At 40.4% G+C, this 24,926-nt stretch overlaps 2 protein-coding genes across 2 annotated transcripts; one reads left to right on the forward strand and one right to left on the reverse strand.

Moving 5' to 3' along the window:
• Positions 1-1,617: 1,617 nt before the first annotated feature.
• lyrm4 (LYR motif containing 4) lies at positions 1,618-18,540 on the forward strand. The gene is made up of 3 exons (XM_048240040.1): positions 1,618-1,765; positions 2,362-2,482; positions 18,268-18,540. Exons 1-3 carry the CDS (start codon positions 1,650-1,652, stop codon positions 18,334-18,336), a joined length of 306 nt encoding a protein of 101 aa, XP_048095997.1. The 5' UTR covers positions 1,618-1,649; the 3' UTR covers positions 18,337-18,540.
• ppp1r3g (protein phosphatase 1 regulatory subunit 3G) lies at positions 18,521-19,670 on the reverse strand. The gene has a single exon (XM_048240022.1). The coding sequence runs from the start codon at positions 19,586-19,588 to the stop codon at positions 18,764-18,766; it is 825 nt and encodes a 274-aa protein (XP_048095979.1). The 5' UTR covers positions 19,589-19,670; the 3' UTR covers positions 18,521-18,763.
• Between the last annotated feature and the right edge of the window lie 5,256 nt (positions 19,671-24,926).

Consider the following 24,926-nt stretch of genomic DNA (forward strand, 5'->3'; position numbering starts at 1 on the left):
ACATAAACGTGTGCACGCTCACATGCACACAATTTAAGAATTTCTCAGAATTATGAACAGGCAAGATGGGGGTGGGGTTGTATAAAATGAATTTTACATGTGAAATCTATGAACTAATCGTGTTTTGGTACTTGTTGTCTAGCAGATACCAGTGAGAATTGAGTGTGGATAATGCAATTTAGTGAGACAGTTAGAATCATATAGGCCTTTCAGCGTGATTTATTTTTGTGGAAAAAATGTGCTGGACTGGGCGGCGGTCATATTTTGTACCGCTCTGCGGTACATCTAGTTAACAATTAATTAATTGCAGCGAATTCAAGTTGCATGAGAAGCCATTTGGCTGCAGAAATGTGAAATGTGTGGATTCCTAGAGTGTCTGTTCACATATAGGCCTATGCTCCATAGCTCGATAGCCAACATGCTCAGAAGGGGTGACTTTCAAAACAGCAGTAGGCTACAGGAAGGAAATATCACACCATCCCAGAAGTCATTTGTCCCCAGGGCCATTGAACTGTTCAATGCTTCACTTAAGGAAAGAGGAGAGATAGACTTCTCTGCATAGTCTGTCTGCCTCTTCACCCCCTCCATATTTGGATACTGTCTGTCCACTAGCCACTTTTTACCACTGTCTTCTGCCTCACTGTTTGCGTGCTATATTAGCACATTAGCACATATGCATAACCCCTCCCTCTATGCCACAGTCGAACTGTGGCCACACTTATACCTTTTCTTAAAATAGTTATATATATATATATATATATATATATATATATATATATATATATATATATATATAGACTTTATTCTTGCACTGTTGGACTTACTCATTTGCACTATCACCATGACACTCACTCACACAGAGCACCTTACCTTACCTTACTATGCACAGAGAATCACAGGCTCAGTCCCTGCCTCAGTCATTGCAAGCGCTTCTTGATTGATTAATCACCACTATGTGGATACTGTTTTTAGAATTTATTTAGATTAAGTGTTAGTTAGTATAATTTGTATTTTAGTATATTCTTTCTCTTCTACTGTCCTTATTGCTTAGTTGTGTTTTTTTATATTATATACTTTTAATTACTTTTTCTGCTGTTAGTGAATGTGTTTGTGTTGTCTGTATGCTACTGAGACCTTGAATTTCCCCTGGGGATCAATAAAGTATCTATCTATCTTACACAACTGAAGAATAGGATACTCAAAATGCATGCAGTTTCCCCTTTGTGTGAATCTGTGTCTGAAACCTAGGCCTATATTCACCTCTTCAGGAGAATGTTGAGAATGAGTTCACCGGGTGGACTGGATTAAACACATAATCAGAGTGTAGGCCTGCGTGTGGCAAACTGATTTTAAAACAGTATGTCCTTTTCTTTGTCTTTATTCTCAGTCTCATTAGCCCACATGATAAAAAACTGACGATACATCCATGTCAGCATAAACAGACATAACGGTGGCTGGTTTTTTTCCCTGAAGGATATTAGCCTAGGCTATATCTTCTGTATATTTTCAACCACGGTGCTATTCTCTTGGTAAGGCCTAGACTAGAATAGTTTAAAGCCGAAGCAACACGCTGATTTCACAAGTATGGATAGTCTAACAAAGTTTGATGACGGCTACATTGTCTCACACAGGCAATAATCTAACTTCCTATGTCATTGCATTGGGGTCCTCTTGTAAACATGGCGTCGTCCAGTAAGGCACAGGTTCTCTCCCTCTATCGGATGCTAATAAGGGAAAGCAAAAAATTCCCCTCTTACAACTACAGGTAAGATGAAGGTTATCAAATTGGTGACAAAGGTCACTAAAGCAATTGTGATTAATCTATGATATATTGACGACGTATTTGCGGGCGTGATGGCTAAACTAGCAACGTTAGCTAAGTAGGCGACCTAGTGTGAGCTGTTGTTAGTGTTAATGTCAGCACTAACTGGCTTCTTCGCTGTCTAATGTCTACCTTACGAGCTTTATGGGTATAATGCCCTTGTTAAAGTCAGTTATCTAAGTAGTAACTGAGAACACTTACAAAAGTAATGCTGCCAGAAACAGTAACTGGTCGTTGTGGCCGCGGCTAACATGGTCAGAACAAGAAAAACATGCGTCGATTCTGTTTATAGCGTAGCCTACCGTTAGTATTCACTGACATATGTAGCAGCTAGCACTAGGCTATCATGGAAGTTATTTAACATGTTTCGAGCCCATTTTGTAACATGTTATATGCCTGCGTTGTTAGCTCGGTGATATTAATCAACGAAACTTCTAAAAACTTAGTTATCGGAAACATAAATGTGATTAGAGTCGTTCATGTACATTATTTGTTGTTATTACAAACACCTCATTAATAATGATTATTTGAACACCTAGGACTTATGCACTTCGCAGAGTGAAAGATGGCTTTAGAGAGAACCTTGCCGTGGACAACCCTAAAACGCTGGATGGGCTTTTAAACCAGGCTAGAGAGAGTCTTGCAGTTATAAAGAGACAGGTAAGGAAGTTAAAGAAATACTTCTCATATTAAATGTTAGGTTATTGGGTTTGTTTTGTAGCATCTGTTTTTCATTGACACACAAACACCAGTAACACCAGCTCTAGACATTTTTAATTTGTTTAGATAATCCGTGTTCTAGTGATGACAACTCCTGGACAATTCCATTTCCTACACTATTTGAACTTTCTGACACTAAATAGGATTCATGCATACCGGATATGTAACCCACCTCTTGTAACATACACCTCAGGTGGTTTTAAACACCACTATTCTCTACATCTGAATAAATGCATTTATCATGTATACAGACCTTACTGTTCTGTAACTAATCCTAGGCAGATGGGTCAGGCTCTTGAGTCGTGGATCTGCTCGCGGTTTCTTCCTATATGTATCTCCAATTCGTTTTTCCTCGCCCCTGTTACCCATGGGCCTTCTTTTCTTTTCTCTGATTGTCTAACATTTGTAAAGCGCCATGAGATATGTGTAATGTTTTGGCGTTCTATCAGTGAAATTAAATTAAATTCTTGGTAAATGCACAGGAATTTCTGTCCCGTCAGTCAGGTATTGCATGGACAACAAAATTACAACAATGTATAGTGGTGTGCATTTATAAGTTTAGGTACCCATGCTAGGAATAAAAATCATCTTTTCGAAATTGGTCTTAAAGGTTGGATTTTTCCTAATTTTTTTAAATTAAGGCATTACCAAGGATACCAATTTTTTTGTGAATGAATCATGTATCGTAAATAAATAAATGTTATTCCTTAAAATACAGGGGGCATAAGTAAGGAAACCCTTATGTTAAATTCCCATAGAGGCAGGCAGATATTTATTTTTAAAGGACCGTTATTTCATGGATCCAGGATACTATGCACCCTGATAAAGTCATCTTGGCCTTTGGAATTAAAATAGTCCCATATCATAACATCCCTTCACCATACCTAGAGATATCATGCTTTTATTTCAGTTGGCCTAATAGCTGGTTTGATTTGCATTGAGCTTTTAGGCTAACTGAATAAAACCATGATATCTCTAGGTATGGCGAAGAGTATGTTACGATGTGGGGCTATTTTAATTCCAAAGGCCAAGGGAACTGTACATTTTTGTCATTGTTGATCTTTTAGAGTTGAATGCATTATCATACTGCATTGGTCTTACTGATTTAGAATATATGCTGTAGCACTAACTAAAGTTGTGGCAAATTGTTGATACACTTCCACAAAAGAAGAACAACTCTCAATTTTTTTTCTGAAATATTTGAAGAATCTGACTTTCATCATTGTTTATTCTATGTTTAATGCAAATCAGACTTCGCTTTTGACTCTCATTTAACAGAATAGGAGCAATGATTATGGTACCCTTTACCTTATAAGTGAGTCGACAGGTAATTTTGAACTGGACTCTCGACTCATATGCCCCTCCCCCACCGTCGGGCCAAAGCTGGGGGAATTGAGGCTTCCCCGTTATCACTTCTGGTGCTTGGCCGCAGGGCTTCCTCAGGGCTATAGTCCGCGGGTTTCTGGCCTCACCTTCACCCTTTGGCCAACCTGTACTTAGTGGTGCTTGAGACGGTGTTAAGGTAGAAAAGCGGGATTAACTGAGTCAGATAATGGCAATTCAGTGCCAATTCAAGATACTAGTCACTTCCCTTGCTTGATCTGAGCTTGACGTTAATGTTGAGTTCATTCAGCATGATGCGAGCTTCTGGATACTCGAGATTAATGTTGAGGCAGAATTGTGGGCGGGATTTAATACAATAGAAAGTCCAATAGTTTATCTTCTTTTTTTTAGGGGTACTTAAAAATCTGTGGCCATTTTAGAATATCTTTGTGAAATAAACAACAAAGAATCTCTTTTCAAACTTTCTTTGCTTTGTTTTAGTGCATACCAAAGCGTGCACTGCTATATATTTGAAAACTGCTTTGAATTTCATCCCTTTTAAGGAAGAACTGGTCTTTCAGGCCCCGTCCACACGGAGACGCTTTTTGGGTTAAACGCACCGGTTTTGCTTCGTCTTGGCGATCGTCCAAACGAATCCTGTAAATGCACTGCCCGAAACCGCACTTTTTTTGAAACCTGGTCCCAGGGTGGAAAAATCTGAAACCGTAGCCCTTGTGAGTTCGTTTGGACGGCGAAACCGCATACTTGCGTATTGATGATGTCTTCGCCACACCTCAGCTGCCTTGGACTTGACACTTATAGTAGGTATTGCCTAACAATACTAGTTTTCATACATGACATTACGATTACACTCAGTAGGATAAATATCACAACTGGTGCTGCGCAGCGCCATGACTTGGTGGACTGAACAGTAGGCCTTTTCACACTGCCAAAATCGCCGTGATTTTATGTACCAGAATCGCAGAACGACTGTCCCTTTCACATAGACCGAGGCGGAACGGCGGGACAAAGTGTCTCGCCAAATTTTCTACCAAGCCCCCTAGACATTTTGCCGAGTTTTTTCGTTCCGGCACCAGTATGAATGGATCAAGGCGGAAAGGGGAATCTGGGCGGGCATTTAGATGCTATGTCCAGCCCACCACAGGAGATTGCAAATAAATCTAACTGATCAAAAGCAGCAATAGCAGAGACAGCACATTATGTAAATCTTTAAATTCACAAAGTCTCCAGTCATTTAATGCCTGCTAGAGTTGACTGTAGCTCGGTTGCCATAATAGGCTATCCTAAAATCCAGCGATAAAACAAAGCATGAACTCATGAGCGTCTGTCTGCCCTATATACGTATATCCTCTGATTGTAATGCTTACAGATATCTAGGCGATATTTGTAACATTTATTTTGTATTTGCCCTGTTATAAAATCATGTAGGCCTACTGAACAATTTAAACACATTGTGAACCCCAAAGTTGGAGACATGCATATAGACATTGCTGTAAATTTAAAAACGGATTAATCTGGAATGGCTAACTGTACAGGTGAATGCTTTACACCTTTGTGTTCGGTAAGGTCTGCTGTTTATTCTGATATATGGTTTGTCATGTGTTGAGGGAAAGTTCGCGAAGTATTCCACCAAGATGAATGGGTAGGGAGACGGCGCAGAAAATATTAAATTAAAGTTAATTTTCTCGCGAACCGTTTACCACAACAACTAACCGCTAACATTGTTTAAAAGCTGAGAAAAAGCTCTTTCGTGTGATACATGTGATGTCTGTGATGAATAGGCTACTTAGCAAGTAGTTCAGCAAATTTGGGTGGGACAGAAATACCTTTACATAGCAGCAGCTCTGGCCATATCGGCTCTGGCTCACATGATGTACTGCTTTAAATGCATTATCGCTTCACACACGAACAAGAAAGAAAAGAAAAAAGAAACCAATGAGCTTATGTTGCGATTTCCGATAGGCCCAGGCCTAGAGAAAAGACAGCTATGGTAACCTAACAATTAGGATTTGCTTTGCCTACACTGCTGTTTGGTTGTCCCAAACTTTGAGACGATCCATAGGCCTACTCGCATTAACTGAATCTTATCAACCCAAACTGCGATGTTCCAAACAGAGTGACTGTAGGATGCAATGCCTAATAATTAAATAAACAGTGCGCCTATTGTTAAACACCTGAAAAATAGCATATTAAGCTGCTGTTTTCTTTTCATGACGAGCACTATGCTTGAATGATGTATGACTGAATGAAACGTTGCGTTTTTAAGCGCCAGAACTGTCTTATCACGTCGTGTGACAAAGTTTACACCAATCATCCTCATGTATACTTATGTTGAGATGTCCATTCTCTTTGCCCTAGGCTATCATTTGTGCGCGAAGCATGTTTCAATTAAGACAGTACACAAGCTATTTTTATTGTTGTAATATTGAATGATTTCATGAATAAAGCGTTAAAAAATTGTACGCACAGTGCGTACAGGATTACGGCTGGCGGCGCCACTGACCAAGGCCACTAGCCTGTGAACCTCTGATTTTCAATGGGGAATCACAGCCAATGCAGGGGGCAACTCTTCTCTTCTATTTCCCTTCCAAATTACTTTTTATTGTCTGAAGACATCAATCGCAATCTATCTAACATTCTAAGCAACAGCAAAGCAACTTCACTTGCATTTGTAGGGTAGGCTACTACAAATGCAAGCTAACCAAACTGCAGTCGGTTCTCCCGCCATGGTTTTTGAAATCGCACACATGCTGCATCTGAAGGCCCACGCATAATAAGGACTATCACTCTACACGCCCCCTGTTGCACGTCACATTTTAATTTGCTAGCTGATCCTGCCTCCTGGCTCCCCAAATGCCGCATCATGTGAACAGATAAGCAGGCCAGCAAATTTTCACCTTGCTTTCAGACACTTTGCGGCAAAAAGACGTCTGCTCTTCCTGCAAATTTAGTGTAATCTCTGTGTGAAAAGACCTAGTGACGCGAGAGAACTAGTCAGAAGTTATTAGGGAAGTGCGGTGTAAGTTTAAATTAATTTGTGCGTAGTGCCGGTGTCATTCATTTATTTTACATGTCTTACAACATAAATGAATGCATTCATAGTCTAGTGAAGTCAAAAATGAACATACAAAGACGCTTAGAATCATGTTAAGCCTATGGTAAATGTGCACTAAATGCGAATGCGCGATATGATGCAGGCAAAAGTATCGACTGTTACTAACGAAGGTATTATAGCAATATTATAAATGTGCCGACGGAATAGCCTACAACTTGGGTAGGCCTAGCGTTTAGTAGCCTATGCACTTGCGGTGATGGCCAAAACTAATGTGAATCGTGGACTATCCTACAACCAAAGAAAGTAAAGGAGATTATTTGTACCTGCGTTAGCCAAATAAAGGACGGGACTGCACCCTTCACAAACCATAAAAATGAAGTTTATTAGTTTTACAGTTGACTACAGTTGACAGTTCACCATCAGTCCACACAAACAATTCTGGTTTTTTGTACTAGACATTTTCGTCGTAGCCTATTCTGTCTGTTTGTATAGCCACAGCGCGCAAGCTTTGGTCAATTTCTGTAAAGAAACAGTGCCACCTATAGGCCTGGGATATGAAGTAACGTGTTGGGTGGATCCGTTTGAACGCAAATGTTCTTGATACAGTTTCAGGGAAGACCGAGGAAAAAAAGATCGGTTTGGTACGTGTGGACTAGGCCTCAGTCTAATCTGTAAGGGTACCAATACATTTAGCTATGATAGTCTGATGTGGTAAAAGATACCATCTAAAATATTTTCTAGTAGACTAGGATAACAGCAGTGCACTGAGTCTCAAACTGTGGTATAATAGCCCACATGCTTAGCTTTATTTTATTGTAAATTTGATAGCAATATTAACATTCTGGATACCCAGTCCACTGCCCTTGTACCATCTCTATTGAGAAACAGCTCATGCCAGTGAGGCCACGTTAGTCTATCTAGAGGATTTATTTTTGGTCAGTACTATACGGCAGATTTATAGACACTCAAAAGACTCTTCCTGCATTCTTTGGGTGCATTTTTCAGGTAGGCACAGAGTTAAGCTTAGGTACTGTGTATTCCCCAGATCTAGTGTCTGGTTTCTACGGTTACCCAGTCTAATGACCCCCTTCACACACACCCAAGATGAATGGCTCTCAGCCTCTTCAAAGGACTAGCTGTTCCCAGGCACTGTTTCCTCTGTCCTCTAATTAGGCTAAACCTCATCCGATGGGAACAATGTGCATTATTTCCCATTTTTATTCATGCTACTCATTAATAGGCTAATCAATGGCAAAGCCTCTGGCTTTAAGCCGATTAAACATGCTTGGGTTATTATCACAAGATTTAGTTTCAGTTCAGTGCAAGAGTTTCTTGCATTTTCTATTCTTGTTAATGTAAAGCAGCTTGATTAGCCTCTGATAATTCCACTAAGTCCTGCTCACATCTTGTAGACATTTTTTTTTTATGTTGAACTTTGCCTCTTGCCTGACTTGTGCCACATGCTCTCTGCTAAGTAGCTTCTAGATGCCACTATGGAGGATCATAGAGAATGCATTTTATTGGCCTTGAAACTGTACCAGTCCAGTTCAGTCATCATCAGCACTTTACAGTTCTACCATTTGTTTTATTGTTACACATCCAATTGAGTCTTAACTCGACCTACCTCAACCTTTAGTTTACAGGTCATTTGTGTGTCTTGTCTAACTACCAGTTTAGTGAAAGATTATACATTTGCCTTTGGTGCCACCTTACGGACATTATTAGTATTGCATTAGTGTCATCTTGGCAATACATGCATGGCAAGTGAATGTATACTGAATGCATATGCATGCAGGACACATAATATGCATTGTTAAAATAGCTAGCTTGGTACATCTCAAAGTTACAGTGTAGGTTTAAACATGAAAAGACCAGTGGTCCTTCTGTCAAGTTGTGTTTATGTGTAGTGGGTGGAGGGGGCAATTGATTGCTTAGAGACAGCACACACCTAGCCGATGGTCAGACGTTTGGGTATGTCAAACCGGTGAGCAAGAGCAGTGTGAAAATGGCAAGTTAGCGCTGCTTTGATTATCCCAAGTTTTATATTGTACAAGTGCAGAATGTACACTACTGTTCAAAAGTTTGGGGTCCCTTAGAAATGTCCTTATTTTTGAAAGAAAAGCACTGTTTTTCAGTGAAGATAACATTAAATTAATCAGAAATACAGTCTAGACATTGTTAATGTGGTAAATTACTATTCTAGGTGGAAATGGCTGATTTTATTGGAACATTTAATGATTAGAAAACCCTCGTGCAATTATATAAGCACAGCTGAAAACTGTTGTGCTGATTAGAGAAGCTATAAAATTGGCCTTCCTTTGAGCTAGTTGAGTATCGGGAACATCAGTCAAGTCAGTGTCAGGATCTGTCTGGATGGAATGACTTTGCGCCACCCTGGTGGCAACTTTGTGTAGTGTCCTGTGTCCTGTGTTGCCTGGTTCCCCATGTGCTTTGTGTTACCTGCCTGTCACCTGTCTTTGTCTCCACCCCATCTCCTTATTTGGTCTGTGCTTCCTGTCTTGTTAGTTTTTCCTACGTTTCTGCTTCCTCACCTGTTCCCTGTTATTGTCTCGTTGGTTTCGTCCAGTCCTCTTTCTTTCTGTTAATTGGTATGTGTATTTCTACCCTCCTGTTTCTCTGTTCCTTGTCGGATTGTCTCTCTGTTTACACTGTTGAAGTCCTGCCGGTTAGTTAATAAAGTGAGTTTTTCTAATTTCTGCCTGGAGGAGTCTTGCACTTGGGTCCTATCCGTCAACCCTGATAGTCAGTTTATTTGTATAGCACATTTCATATGCCATACATAGACACAATGTGCTTTGAGTGGAGAATTGTCATTAAATTATCTAAAATAAACAAACACACTTAGCAAAAGAAAAGAAAAAAACAACAAATACCTTAATTCCAGAGGTAGGCTATTCCAGAGGATTGGGGCACCATGTGCTGCATTACTGTTTACTCTGGGGGTCGTGAGGAGACATTTACTGGAGGACCTGGGGGTCGTGAGGAGACATTTACTGGAGGACCATTTTAGCAAAACCTACCTTAATTATGCAGGTTGAGAGTCGTTCTGATGGTTCTACAACACTTTTTGGGTCGTTTGGTGGGTGCTTCGTCTCCCCCCTAGTGCTTCTCGCAGAAAAAACGAATATGCAACTTTCTGGTCACGGTCCGAACAAATCCGGATGTGACTCAGTGGAAGTATCCAATCGCGCCTCGAAAATGTAGTTAGATTGTAGTTTCTAAGAAGACTGCAAAACAGACTCTGACTTGGCTTTGTTGTTGTTGAAATTGTAAGTAGCCTACCCTTGGGTGAACTTCGTTTTTGTAATGTGGTTTGATAGTCTCTTGAACAATGTGTTTGCTCGACCGTTTTATTGTGAGCCTTGTATGTGTTTAGCTTGGTTTCTTGATGGCTAGCTCGCTAGCTAGTGGGGGATTTAAGCGAGCAGTCACTTGCTACTGAAGCTGCAGGGGGAGCTATGTCGTGAAAAATGCGAGCCCAAATCAGGCGCAAACCCAGAAACAGCGAAGGAATAACCAGACCTGCATAGGGCTTCTTTAAGTAACGGGTTGGATCATAAAAAGAGATCATATCGGCAATATAGGCTGGGGCAAGGCCGCTTAATGATCTGAAGACAAGAAGGAGCATTTTGAACTCAATTCTTTGTTTAAATGGGAGCCAGTGAAGTGATTTAAGAATAGGGATGATATGATTAAATTTAGATGTTCTAGTAAGTACTCTAGCACCTGCATTTTGGATAAGTTGAAGTTTGTTTTTTTAGACCAGCACAGAATGCTTTACATTATTCTAAATGACTGGAGATAAATGCGTGTACTCATTTTTCAGAATCCTGTAAAGACAGGAGGCCAAAGTAAACCCTCGCTGCACTAATGTCAATGGAGATTCCAGTTGCTGCTATTGGAAGAAACTGGAATCCATGCATTTCCACAGAATTATTTTTGGAATCTGATCCCTTATCATACCTGTTCATTCTTACTCTTCGCTCGACTTATCGTGACTAAATTTAAGATGGCTGCAAATGCTAAACTTTGTGAAGATACTGTCTGTATAAATCGTCTTGTAAGTAAACTACCAATGCTTTTTCAAAGTTCTCAAGGTCTCGTTTTAAATGTCAGGGCCCTCGGAAGTCTACCAATGAAGTGTGGAGATACATTGAGCTTCATAAATGGTGTAAAACAGTGATTTATTTGCATGGCTAGCCCGATGCCGAAGCACCACCGTTGAAAAAGCTGTTGGTAGCATCGGCTAACTAGCGCCAGATTTTGGAGTGCAGGGGACAAGCCGAGATGGCCTATGAGACATACGTTCACACTCTGTATCATGTTTCAACACACTTTAGGTCAATAGGTCACACCGGAATTCTCCTTTAAAGGTGCCATGTGTAATGTCCGCCAAAAAATCAATTCATACTCCACATTCCATAAAAGATGGGGGCAGTATACCTCCAGAAAGTGAGTTGGTCTACCCTAGAGTAACAACCGAGAAACGTGTATTGCAGTTATGTTGCCCGCATACCGCCTCCCATGGCCGAAACTAGTATTATGACACCTGTCGGGCTGTGGCTAGTAATTTAGCATGCTAATTCAGGTTGATTATATCTGCAGCACTATACCTTGTCATTTTTTAATGACATCATCGCCCTTATTTCTTCTCGTTCTTTTGATGTGTGTAGCTAATTTTTTGGATATTTCTACCTCAATTCTTACACATGGCACCTTTAAGCAGTCACATGAAATAAGGAGACTACAGACAATTCGGTTTTCAATTCAACTGTTAAACTAATAAAGTTCATTTTCAAGGTATGTGACTGCTATGTGAAATTTCAAATGCTTAGCCTACGCATTGCATTAGGTCTGAGCACCACTGGAGAAAACATTAACATGCAGTAGGCTAATGTTTAACTAAGTTAAGCTAACGTGTGCTTCTAACTTAGCCACAAAAGGCTGATAGGCTACATTGTGCAAATAAATCATGACCGGGGAAAGAAAAAAAAAACATTTTAATATGATAAATATATGGTTTAGTTTGTTTTGACAAGCAGCGTGTCAAGTCGAGTGCCATGGCTGAGTTGAGAGGTGGGGCTATGTCGTCATAAAATTGCCGGCTTCGCACCTACAGGCGTCTACACGGCGAAAGTTAGCCGGCGGTTTCAAAAATTCCCACTTCGGAAGCCGTTTTCAAAAACTATCGGTTACAGTCTCCTAAACTGCCGGCGTCGTGTACACGCAAGGCGTAACCGATAACAAAACCTCACCGGTTTAACAAAAACCGGCGTCGTGTAGACGCCCCCTTAGATCAAGGAGAACAAGAATCAACATTTTGTGATTGTCAGTCGCAATTCTAAAGCCCTCCTTACACTGAAAGACTTTGCAAATATTTGGAAAAGATTTTTGAAAGACTACAGTCTCAGACCCTCTCACATCTAAAGACAAGTGATAGAGTTGTTGAGTCACAGACTATGATTTTGCAACAACTAGGGATCATGCAGGGTCACTATTTACAAGACTGCTACTAGATTCCTTTAAATTATTTCCATCGTGCACTACATATCAACAGGAACTCATATGATGGCCTACTCATATCAAAGTAATTTTTTCGTGTTCCTGCATGTGTGATATCCCTAACAGATATAATTGTTCTGTCACATGGAATAGCCGACTAATAATTTAAAAGAAATGAAATAACAAATAATCATATAGGCTACAGCTGTCACCTAATTTGCCCCTTCCTGTTTGGTGGTGAGGTCACTATTGTTTTTTATATTGTTCATGTCACTATTTGCATGAGCCACGACTAAAAAGACTTGCGATAATATCAAACATGTTTGCTATTGTTGTAACGGCAAAACTAGAAAAAGACTGACTTAAAACCGCTAAGATTGGCACCTTACACTAAACGATCTAGTTGACGGGAGCGCGCCGCGATTCCAGTACAACTCCCATGACTTCTGTCCGACTTTGGAAATTTAGTCGCCGACTGTGAAAACAGACCAAAATCGTACAATGTAAGGCCGCCATAAGGTCATTTACAACTCTGACTAGAGCAGTTTCTGTGCTGTGATTTACCCGAAACCCAGATTGATAGGCATCAAATATAGAGTTTTGAGACAAATAGGTGCAAAGTTGCTTATAAACAACTTTCTCTAGAATTTTGCCTAAGAAAGGCAAGTTAGAGATAGGTCTGTAACTCACAAGCCAAGGGGTCAAGTTTAGGTTTTTTTAGTAGTGATGTAATAATGGCATGTTTGAGGCAACCAGGGAATGGTCCAGATAGTATTATTAAGGTATTAACAATTTGAAGTATGTCAGCAGCCAAGCAGCTGAAGACTTGTTTGAACAGCTTAGTAGGTACAGGGTCGAGGGAGCAAGTAGCTGAACCTAATTTTTGGACTACTTCTTCCAGCTCACTCAGATGGATTGGAGTAAAATTGTGGAGAGTAACTGTACTATCGGGCAGAGGTTGGCTAAGAGGTTGAAGATTGAAACCATCAATGATGGATGATGAGATACTTCTCCTGATAGTTGACATTTTTTCACAGAAAAATGTAGCAAACTGATTGCACTTCTCTTCAGTGTGGAGCTCATAAGGTATCAAACGCGGAGGATTGATTGGTCTGTCAATGGTATTAAACAGGACTAAATAGGAATTATTTGGACTATCTGATCTATAATCTGGGAGAAATACTGTCGTCGAGCTTTTTTTATTTCACAGTTGTACATAAGCAAATGACTCTTATAGTTCATGAGGTCAACCTGTGATTTAGCCAATACTATCACAAATAAAATCAGTAGAGAAATTCAGATTTGGGTTTGCAACAGAGACCTGCCTCAGGTCATAATGTGACCCAGCAGCATTAATATAAGCAATCCTTCGGAGTGTCTTCCCCAATGTTGCGCCTAAAAATAGTTTTTTGGCCAGATGTAAGTTTAGTTGGCTAGGCAACATTGAAAAAGATATAAAGATGATCAGAGATCCCAACATCTAAGGTACCAGTTATGGAAATGTCTAGGCCTTTTGAAATAACAAGGTCTAAAGTGTGACCACGATTGTACAGAAATGTGTTGTGTAAGTGCAAACATTGACAACTGATCAGTAAATTGCATAGGGTAACAGTCTGCTGTGTTATCAATGTGAATATTAAAATCACCACAAATGAGAATACAATCGTAGTTTGTCATAATATTAGACAGAAACTCACCAAACTTCGAGATGAAACCTACTTCTGCGGAGGATTGTAAATTGTGACCATTAGACTGGAGTTTGGTGGCTTCATTGCAATAGCTAGGTATTCAAAGGTGGAGTAAGTAAGCTGCCACGCCACCACCTTTCTGATTGGAGCAAAAGCAATGTGAGAAGGAAAAGTCAGATGGTGATGCTTCCAGTGAGAAGTTCATAATTGCCTGAGACATCCAGCCATCAGTGAGAAAGATACAGTTCAATTTGTGGGATGTGATAATGTCATTTACAATAAATGTCTTCTTGGAGAGCGATTTAACATTAATGAGTGCCATCTGTAGGCAGGGAGAAAAACTAGAATTTTCCAAGTCAATAAGACAAGGTTAAAGGTTAGGGTTCTCTAGGTCTGTAACATGAGAGGGAGGGCAAGGATCAGCAGGACCCATACTAGTAGACCTGGGTATATTAACAGACTGAATTGGGTCATGCTGTTGTGTCAAAGTGTGCTAAAAGCAATAAACTGAATAAAATTGATAACAGGCTGGATTCCCTTTTTATTGGGGTGCACACCATCAGGCCTATAGAGACTAGAGTTTGTCCAAAATTTATCAAAATTTGGTATAAAGTCATGTCCAACCGCAGAGCAGAAATTCTTAAGCCAGTTATGGAGACTATACAGCCTACTGAAGCGTTCAGATTCTCTGGAATTGAATGGAATCGGGCCAGACCCAATACAGTGCTTCCCCAAGCTTTCTGTGGTGAGACATAGCGTTTCAAGCTCATCCTGAAGTTTGATTGAACTTCTGTCCATGACGTCATTCGTTCCCACGTGAACGAGTACAATGTACATCAGCATTTGTGTGTTCGATTATACTCTCAAAATGGCCAGAAAAAGATAACTTTCTTCTGAAACTCAACAGTCTATTGTTCTGAGAAGGCTATTCCATGCGAGAAATTGCCAAGAGACTGAAGATATCCTACAATGTGTACTACTCCCTTCAGAGAACCGCACAAAGGGGCTCTAACCAGAATACAAAGAGAAGTGGGAGGTGAAGTACATTCGAGTCAAGAGTAAGGTTGCAAAATTAACGGGAATATATGGGAATTAACAGGAATAAATGGGAATTAATGGGAATAGACTGGGAATTTTTAATATGACAAGTTAGTCTATAACGGGGAACTTAAATGTAGTGGACAAAACCCCATCCTGCAGTCTTATATTAGTTAAAACAACCTGATTTAATGCAATTTCAGTCGAATTTCTACCCTGCCCATAAGTCAATCACATGCACACAGCAATCAGCATAGGCTACTAGACATAAAGGAAACCTATGGTGCGTTCATATGCATGGGGAAAAAATGTTCCAACAATCGGATTTTGTTGTTGAGTGGTGTGGTGTATCTTGGGCAGTTCAGTGTTGCTAGTTTAGCACGCTAGTAAACCATAGGCAGAGAATGGGATTCCCGCTAGCATGCTAGCTAGCTTTGTATGCTAAGCTAAGCGAAAATACGAACATACAAATCACATTGCTTATTACGAAACAAAATGTTAATGTTTGTATACAAAACAGTTTGTATGAATTACCCAAAATGCCCAGTTAATTCCCATTAATTCCCATAATTTCCTTTAATTCCATGAAAGTTTCCAATTTGGAATATTTCCAAAATTCCCCATTTTAACTTCCCATGGTAAGTTTCCGGAAATTTACCGGAAATGTTCCGCCCCTTTGCAACCCTAGTCAAGAGGACAAGTACATTAGAGTCTCTAGTTTGAGAAATAGACACTTCACAGGTCCTGGCAGTTTCATTAAATGGTACCCGCAAAACGCCAGCCTCAATGTCCACAGTGAAGAAGCAACTCTGGGATGCTGACCTTCTAGGCATAGTGGCAAAAAAAGCCATATCTGAGACTGGCCAATAAAAGGAAAAGATTAAGATTGGCAAAAGAACAGACATTGGACAGGGGATTATTGGAAAACAGTGTTATGGACAGACGAATCTAAGTTTAAGGTGTTTGAATCTCACAGAAGAACATTTGTGAGACACCGAACATGTGAAAAGGTGCTAGAGGAATGCCTGGCACCATCTGTGAAGCATGGTGGAGGTAATGTGATTGTCTAGGGCTGCTCTGGTGCTGGTGAAGTGGGAGATTTGTACAAGGTAAAAGGGATGATATGCCGGGAAAAGTGATTTTGAATAGGGAAGGCTATCACTCCATTTTGAAACGCCATGCCATACCCTGTGGACAGCGCTTGATTGGAGCCATTTTCCTCCTACAATAGGACAATGACCCAAAGCACACCTCAAAACTATGCAAGAACTATTTAGTGAACAAGCAGTCAGCTGGTATTCTGTCTGTAATGGAGTGGCCAGTGCAGTCACCACATCTCAACCCTTTTGAGCTGTTGTGGGAGCAGCTTGACCGTACGTAAGAAGTGCCCATCAAGCTATTCATTTTGTAACTCATTTGATGAATAAAAGTGTGAGTTTTCATGGAAAACATGAAATTGTCTGGGTGACCCCAAACTTTTGAAAGGTAGAATATTTGCTAGTTGGATGTTGGCAGAAGTTTTTGCGGTGTGTTCCAGTGCTACATTTCAGTGCCACACAGGCAATACAAGGCACTTGGCATCGAAGTGTGTACTTTGAAGTCTGTTAGGTGCCAATCAGTTACAGCCCTCCCTTTGGTGCTCCTGAAGCAGTGTTGTTGATTGGCTGAAATAGTGATGACCTGGCTCATGCTCAGTTAGTTTCCTATTTACTAAGGCCTGGACTGTGCACTTTTTTTATCTGATTTGATTTATTTTGGATTTGACAGACAACAATCCAAAGGATAACATGTTAAAGTGCAAACACTTATTTCCAACATGGTCCTTGGTGTTAGGACAATTAACACATAACGAAAGACCTATTGCAGGACAAAGGCAATAATATTTCATACATTATACAAAAGGAGTGTTCTAAAATCAGAGAATCCCCAATCAAATAAAACAAACCATCTACTTGTAACCGGAGGGTTGCCGGTTCGAACCCCGACCAGTAGGCACGGCTGAATTAAGTGCCCTTGAGCAAGGCACCTAACCCCTGTTGTTGCAGGCAGCTCACTGCGCCGGGATTTAGTGTGTGCTTCACCTTACTGTGTGTTCACTGTGTGCTGAGTGTGTTTCACTAATTCACGGATTGGGATAAATGCAGAGACCAAATTTCCCTCACAGGATCAAAAGAGTATATATACTTATACTTACTCTAATTAAAAAGATCTGTTACTCTATTCCATAAAAATGCCTTTACCTGATGTCTAAAAACCCCTATTTAAAATTTTGAGGGAAAGCGGCAGATATTTCCACAATATGATGCCTGTATAGAAAAAAGCACTTCTGGCTGCATTGTTGACTCTGGGCACTTTACAAGAACGGACACTGGCCCTAGTATTATGATTATGCTGTGAACCATTTCAATATGAGTGTGTAAATATTTGGGAGCAGAGCCATTTATGACATTGATTCAACTTTAACTGCTCAACTCTAACTGGCAGCAGTCCTACCCTTTTGAAAGCATCTCTACCAATGTGGGTCCGGGGGGTGCATTTAATAGATAGCGCGTAGTGGATAACATTATTTTGCATTACCTGCAGTCGGTTTTTAAGTTTAACTGACCTGGACTGTGCACAGTTAGCTTGAGTGGACAATCTGGACAGACAGCAAGAGGAACATGAAGAAAAGTTCTGTCAATTTGACAGCAGATTTAATGGATCATAATCAAGGACTGCCACTGTAATTAATAGCAAAGTACAGTGGCAGTGGTGTGCTCCTAGTCAGAAAGTCCGGCACCACTAGACCACTATTGAAATGGCAGTGAGCAGTTTCACAGCAGTCAGCAGTTCAGTGTACATTTTCAGAACCTTTTATTGACAGTTTTTTTTTTTTTTTTTTTTTTTTTTTTTTTTTTTTTTAGTGAAAACAATTTTTAAAAACATGCACTGAGTAAAAGTTGGCCTACTTTATCGGTCACAACCTTTCCCTTGTTTGTAATAGTGCTGAGATGAGCTCATGTGCAAGCCTTATTTGTCAAACAAAAACCAAAAAAACACATCCAGTCTGCTGCAGTCACACACTCTTGTACTTTCAGGTGTCCATTGGACAGTACTACACAACCCAGAAGACTGTTGTTGAGGATCAAAGGAGCAGGCATTTCTGACTGCTGAGGTGATGGTTTTGATTGGGGACCAGCAGCAGAGAAGGTTTAATGTATAGGCATCAGCCACACATGCACCTGTTATACAACCAGCCATGTATACATAATAGTAAAGTGTACATTTTGATGTATATTATTATAGTTATCTTTTGTTGTCCATGTCAAGATTATGTATGTCAACATCTCCATTAAAGATGTAATGCTAAATACTGTGTTTCAGGGTTTTTTCCCCCTCCTCTAGGTTCATGCATTAATCTGTTTCAGGTCTAAACATAGACATAAGGTAAAAGTATGTTTTAAGGCATCATGTATTGCCTCTTGGAAATTATAAACGTTTAAAGTTTAGTGCTAACAATGATAATGGTCAATTAATGCCCTGTTATATAGAAATATGAAATAACAGCATTTTTAGCATCCTGCTGCTGAAATCCTATGTATTATCCCATCTGAGGGTGTAATTCTGGCCTGCATTATTGTCCCAGAGGTCTCCTTGATCGGTGAGATAGTACACAGCAAACTGCACAGAGCATGCTGGGTTCATATACGGAGGTATGTAGAGAGTAAACACAAATTGATTCCAAAGTTCTTGTTCTGTTTTGCTAGACTCGAGCACCGCTTTTGTGTCCACAAATGTCATCCAATCATTGAATGTATACCTCACTCCGACTTCTTTCCTTGCTGAATCAATATTCATCGCTCGAATTACACCATTAACGTCAAAATGGGTGATGGACACTCTCTCTAAAGCAACCCCAAATTGCTGGAGGCGCATGTCGAAGTCCTCTGAATCAACAGGCATTGTGAAAGTTGGATTCAAACGGTACAGTTTTAAAGACGATGAAAATGTGTCGCACAGGTCGACGACTCGGCCATCTTTCTCCTCATGAGGATAGCTCTTCAATCTACTGAAGACTTTGGGTGGGACGTGTGGATCCTCGGTGACATTGAAGTGCTTCACATTAGCCAAGTCGAGTCCAAACGTGTCTGCAAACTGTACCCTCTTTGCGCAGTTCTCGAAAAGGCACGCTTGTTCTGCCGATACAGGTAAGGACTTGGCTCTTCGACGGTCTTTAAGGCTGCTTTTCTGCAGATCTAATGGACACCTGTCGTCATCACTTGACTCGAGGTCTGATGGCTTGTCCTCCTTTTTGTGCGATGACGTTGAGAACTCTTGAAAAGCAGCAGGTAGTTCGGGGGGAACGAACGAGTTTGGTGGATCAGTGTCCATGACTTGCGGATAGCAGCGAATAGACATGCCGAAAGCACGGACACCGGGAACGGAGCCCTTCTTATGTAGATATTATGTACACAAAGTGCAGTGCTTGTGAAACCACACGTCAGTTTCACAGTTGCGTCATCTCTACGTAGATACAAAAATAAAGAAACAATAATATTGACAAGCCTAGGCTATCCTAGATGTCCAGATGGTGATTGTATTTAGAAGACGCTTTTGTCCATAGCGATTTATAGATTATATTACAATATTAAAATTAGCCAAGCTTAAAAAAGTTATTTAAGCCTAGGCTACATTAAGCAAAATACTAATAATGACAACATAACAAAATCAAATATCAATAATTCAAATAAACATATACAAACCATATGATTTAAGGCTAAGTAAGCTGAACAGTTGAGTCTTTACACCTCTTGAAAGACTCAAAACTATCGCAACACTAAGCAACTCATTCCATCATAAATATAGGCATTAGGCATAGCTCAGAAAACAGTATTACTTTTCATAATGATGAAGCAAATTGGCGTATAATACAGATTAAAACTGCTATGAATAAACTTGTTGGCTTAAATGGATTTCAGTTAGCAGTCACAATAGCCTATACGTTTTGCTTTTTCAGAAAGAAGCCTATTCTGAAAAAAAAGTTTAGCCTATATATTATATATGGGATCATTTTTGGTATAGGCCTATCCTGTTAACAACAAAGTACAACCCCAAATCAAAAAAAGTTGGGACGGAAAAAGTTTCAACATGTTATGTTACAGCCTTATTCCAAAATGGATTAAATTTATTTTGTTACCTTCAAAATTCTATACATAATACCTCATAATAACGACTTTAAAAAGTTTGTTTGAGATTTTTGCAAATGTATTAAATATAAAATATAATATAAATATAAGAAATCACTTGTACATAAATATTCACAGTGATCAAGCTCAAAATTGAGCACAGGTGCATTCTGTTTCTAGCCTAGAAATCTAGACGCGCCCCTAGCGGCAAATTACATTTGCTGCCAGGGCTAGTCTAGCAACTCTCCGTTGGCTTGTGAGCTCCAGAAATCGAAACTCAATCAGGCCAATGAAATCGTGTATAGAGTCGTTAGGTGGGCTTAACATAATGATTGATGGCAGAGTTGCAACGGTTTGGCTTGAATTTCCTGCTACTTGAAAACAAATAAGATGATGTTGCTGTTGGCGAACAGTGTGACACGAGTTAAGCTTTTATTAAGTTGGCAAACGTTTGAACTAGCCAACTAGCTCCGCTGGTGGGAAGCGCATGGGACTCGGCGCTGCCGCTGTCCTATTGCGTGCAGAGGGAATTTGAAAGACAACTGATTATTCCGCCCCTTGGACTGAGCACTGCGAACGGTGAGTGCCCAGACCCTACATTTTAATGTGGGTCTGGCTCGTCAGGCTATTCTGTTTCCACTGATCATCCTTGAATCTACAGCTTAATGGGAGTCCACCTAAATTCAGTTGATTGGACACGATTTGGAAAGGCACAGACCTATATAAGGTCCCACAGTTAACAGTGCATGTCAGACCACAAAACAAGCATGAAGTTGAAGGAATAGTCTCGAGGCACATATCTGGGGAAGGGTAGACTACAGAAACATTTCTGCTGCTTTAAACGTCCCAATGAGCACAGTGCCTCCATTATCTGTAAATGGAAGAAGTTTGGAACCACCAGGACTCCTAGCTGGCTGTCCCTCTAAACTGAGTGATCGGGGGAGAAGGGCTTTAGTTAAGGAGGTGACCAATAACCTGATGGTCACTCTGACAGAGCTCCAGGGTTCCTCTGTGGAGAGAGGAGAACCTTCCAGAAGGACTACCATTGCTGCAGGCCTGCAGCACTCCACCAATCAGGCCTGTATGGCCAGACGGAAGCAACGCCTTAGTAAAAGGCACATGGCAGCCTGCCTGGAGTTTGCCAAAAGGCACCTAAAAGACTCTCAGACCGTGAGAAACAAAATTCTCTGGTCTGATGAGACAAAGATCGAACTCTTTGGCGTGAATGCCAAGCAGTAGTGCAGAAAGTGGGTATGGCCGCAGCACCAAAAATTTAAATTATATATATATATATATACTCCCACTCCCTCTATATGTCAAAATTCTGTGATGGAATCTTATGAGAGAGGACGCCTAGCCTGTTAGTCCTCTAAAATGCTATGTAACATTGAGAAAATGTTGAAATGATTTAGAAACGCACAACACTAGCTACATATAGAAAATACATTGTTGTTGCAAAAAATGGGTAGCTGCGCCCCAGATGCCAAGCGTTATGTTTGGAGAACACCAGGCACCACTCATCACCTGGCCAATACCATCCCTACAGTGAAGCATGATGGTGGCAGCATCATGCTGAGGGGATGTTTTTCAGCAGCAAGAACTGTCAGGAATGAGGGAAAGATGAATGCAGCAATGTACAGAGACATCCTGGAAGAAAACCTGCTCCAGAGCACTCTTGACCTCAGACTGGAGTGATGGTTTATCTTTCAACAGGAAAAGGACCCTAAGCACACATCCAAGATATCGAAGGGGTCGCTTCAGGACAACTCTGTGAATGTCCTAGAGTGGCCCAGCCAGAGCCCAGACTTGAATCCCATTGAACATCTCAGGAGGGATCTGAAAATGGCTGTGCACCGACACTCCCCATCCAACCTGATGGAGCTCGAGAGGTTCTGTAAAGAGGAATGGGCGAAACTGGCCAAAGATAAGTGTGCCAAGCTTGTGGCTTCAAATACCGAAAGACTTGAGGCTGTAATGTCAACTGGTGATGGTTTTCCTGTTTGTATCTGTGTAAGTCAAAGTCTGCTTTATTGTCAATTTCTTCACGTCAAGACATACAAAGAGATCGAAATTACGTTTCCTACTATCCCACGGTGGAGACAAGACATATTTTACCAATTAGGTCCACAGACAAACATAACATTCAAGTAAACAATATAAAAAGTAAAAATAAGAAGGCACATACAATGAAGAAAATAAGAGCAGCAAAATTTGAGTTGAAATGGTGCAATTGTGCATACAGTAGACAGTCAATATAATAGTGCAAAAGTCAGGCCAATAAATGGCTGAGGTAGTTCTGTTTGTAACTATATGTATATATAACTGTATAGTATGCAAGTGGCATAGTGGTGCAAGTTATGTAAGAGCAGCAGAAGTGTGTTCAGAAGTGTTTTCAGGACAACAGGACAACAACAACAAGTTGCAAAGTGTACAAGTGGAGTAGTGCAAGGCAGCCATTGTGGGTCCAAAGTCCAGGATGTTATGTAGCTGAGGGTGGAGGGGGGAGAGAGTTCAGCATCCTAACAGCCTGGTGTATGAAGCTGTTGGTGAGTCTGCTGGTGCGGGAGTGCAGGCTTCTGTACCTCTTCCCAGAGGGCAGTTGATCAAACAAATTGTGAGCGGGGTGACTTGCATCACTCACAATTGTGGTCTCCTTGCGGGTAATGTGATGTATATGTGCTGTTGTGATAGATGTTAACAGCACATATACAGCACATATATGTGGGTAGGGTATGTGGTGGCAGGGTGGTGGGTGAAGAACCGTGACTGTGTGTATCTATGTATTTCATGTCTGTGAGGCTTGTATGGTATGTGAAAACAAATTTCCTATGTAAGGACAAATAAACTAACTAACTAACTAATTGCTACCAAAGGTGCCACAACAAAGTATTGAGCAAAGGCTGTGAAGACTTACGTACATATTATATTTTTGTTCTTTATTTGCAAACATTTAAAAAAAAAAAACTTTTCATATTGTCATTACGGGGTGTGTAGAACTTTGAGGAAAAAATTACTTGAATCCATTTTGGAATAAGGGTGGTAACATAACAAAATGTGGAAAAAGTGAAGTGCTGTGAATACTTTCCGTATATGGATGGACTGTAGTATTTCAGTTGCTCAACAGTATGGGGTATTCTTACATGTTCTTACATGTTTTCATTCCATGATGCACCTAATTTCACAGGTCTGAACTGCAGACAGGCCATTTAGCATGGACTCTTCCTCTATGGAGAAATACTGTTTAAGTATGTGCTGAACAAGTTATATAGCTGGATAGACCCTTTTCTCTTTAGCCAGAGGAGTCCATGATTTCCAAAAAGAATGGCAAATGTTGATTGATCTCACCACAGGACCTTTTTCCACTTTGCAAAAAATCAAAAAAATGCAATAAACCAACAGGCCCAGATAAGATGTTATTTCTAAATATGAGTATGAGATTGGCAGATTTATCACATTCTGTTTTATTTGCATTTTACACAGCGTCCCAACTTTTTCTGATTTGGGGTTGTAGATTCAACATTACATCATCGATAGAACAAACAGTGAGCTTGCGAGTGTGGTGACCCTTACGTGCGTCAGCTAGGCCTGGGTTTTCATTTTGTCATGGGCTACGTGTAGAATACTGTGTGTTGTGAAATGAAAAACCATCAGAAACTTTATTATGCATGCAACTAAAGCTAATAGTGATTTAATGGAAGCTGTTTGTGTTTTTTTCTTTTTTTTTTATTGGAGTTTTAGACCCAAATGTGTTAAGTGATGTTGGCATATAGGCTATGTATGCCGTTAGATCCCTGGTAATTACTCCTGAAGCCTTAGCCAACAATTTATCTAAATCCCATGCATTATTTGTATAATTTTATTTATTCTGCCGACACTGGGAAACCCAGTGTGAAATGTTCCACTAGGGCACAGGCCCACTAGGAATAAGGTGGATACTGTATATTCTTCTGGAACATTTAGGCTTCATAATGGCCTTCTTAGACAGCCAATCACAGTGAGTCTGCTAAGTTTTCAAGTTTGATTTTTTTATTCAGAGTGGTACTCACTTGAAGTATGAGTATGAGAATCTTAAAAGAGTTCCCCCTCTCAAGGATACTTCTAATATCATTCATAGACAGAGCATGGCTAGGAATTCATATGAGCAATGATTGGCTTAATTCTGATGTATGGAATGAGGTGAGTCACTTGATTTCTAACCTGTAACACTTTGTCACATTTGGCCAATATCTCCATTTGTTAGCAGCCCATTTCCTCAGTACACTGTACAAACAAAATATGGTCTATGTACGTTCACAGTCCTGGCTCTGTGAACTGGAAAACAGTGGAGTTAGCCTGTCCCCCCCAACCATAAGCACTATGAGTTTCTCAGCAGTGAAGGGAGGCCTGAGCTTTCCATCTGGTGTATTTTGTTCCTTTAATAGCACACATACACTAATTCAATGGCTTTGTCATTGTGTCATCATGGCAGTGTAAAGGTGTCTTCCAAATGGCTGGCTTTGAGTCACTGTGACCCTGTTTACAGTTGTTTTTGAAATGCGTCTTAGGTCATCCGATCACAATTAGTAGATCAA

The sequence above is a fragment of the Alosa alosa genome, chromosome 1 (genome assembly GCF_017589495.1).
Source record: "Alosa alosa isolate M-15738 ecotype Scorff River chromosome 1, AALO_Geno_1.1, whole genome shotgun sequence".
In the NCBI taxonomy this organism is placed as follows: domain Eukaryota; kingdom Metazoa; phylum Chordata; class Actinopteri; order Clupeiformes; family Clupeidae; genus Alosa; species Alosa alosa.

Excerpts from the sequence above, each read along its gene's own strand:
- lyrm4 (XM_048240040.1), top strand. The coding sequence starts at position 1,650 with ATGTCATTGCATTGGGGTCCTCTTGTAAACATGGCGTCGTCCAGTAAG. Across the intron at positions 1,766-2,361 it reads TTCCCCTCTTACAACTACAG|GACTTATGCACTTCGCAGAG; the intron begins GTAAGATGAAGG and ends TTGAACACCTAG. Across the intron at positions 2,483-18,267 it reads TTGCAGTTATAAAGAGACAG|GTGTCCATTGGACAGTACTA; the intron begins GTAAGGAAGTTA and ends TTGTACTTTCAG.
- ppp1r3g (XM_048240022.1), bottom strand. The coding sequence starts at position 19,588 with ATGTCTATTCGCTGCTATCCGCAAGTCATGGACACTGATCCACCAAAC.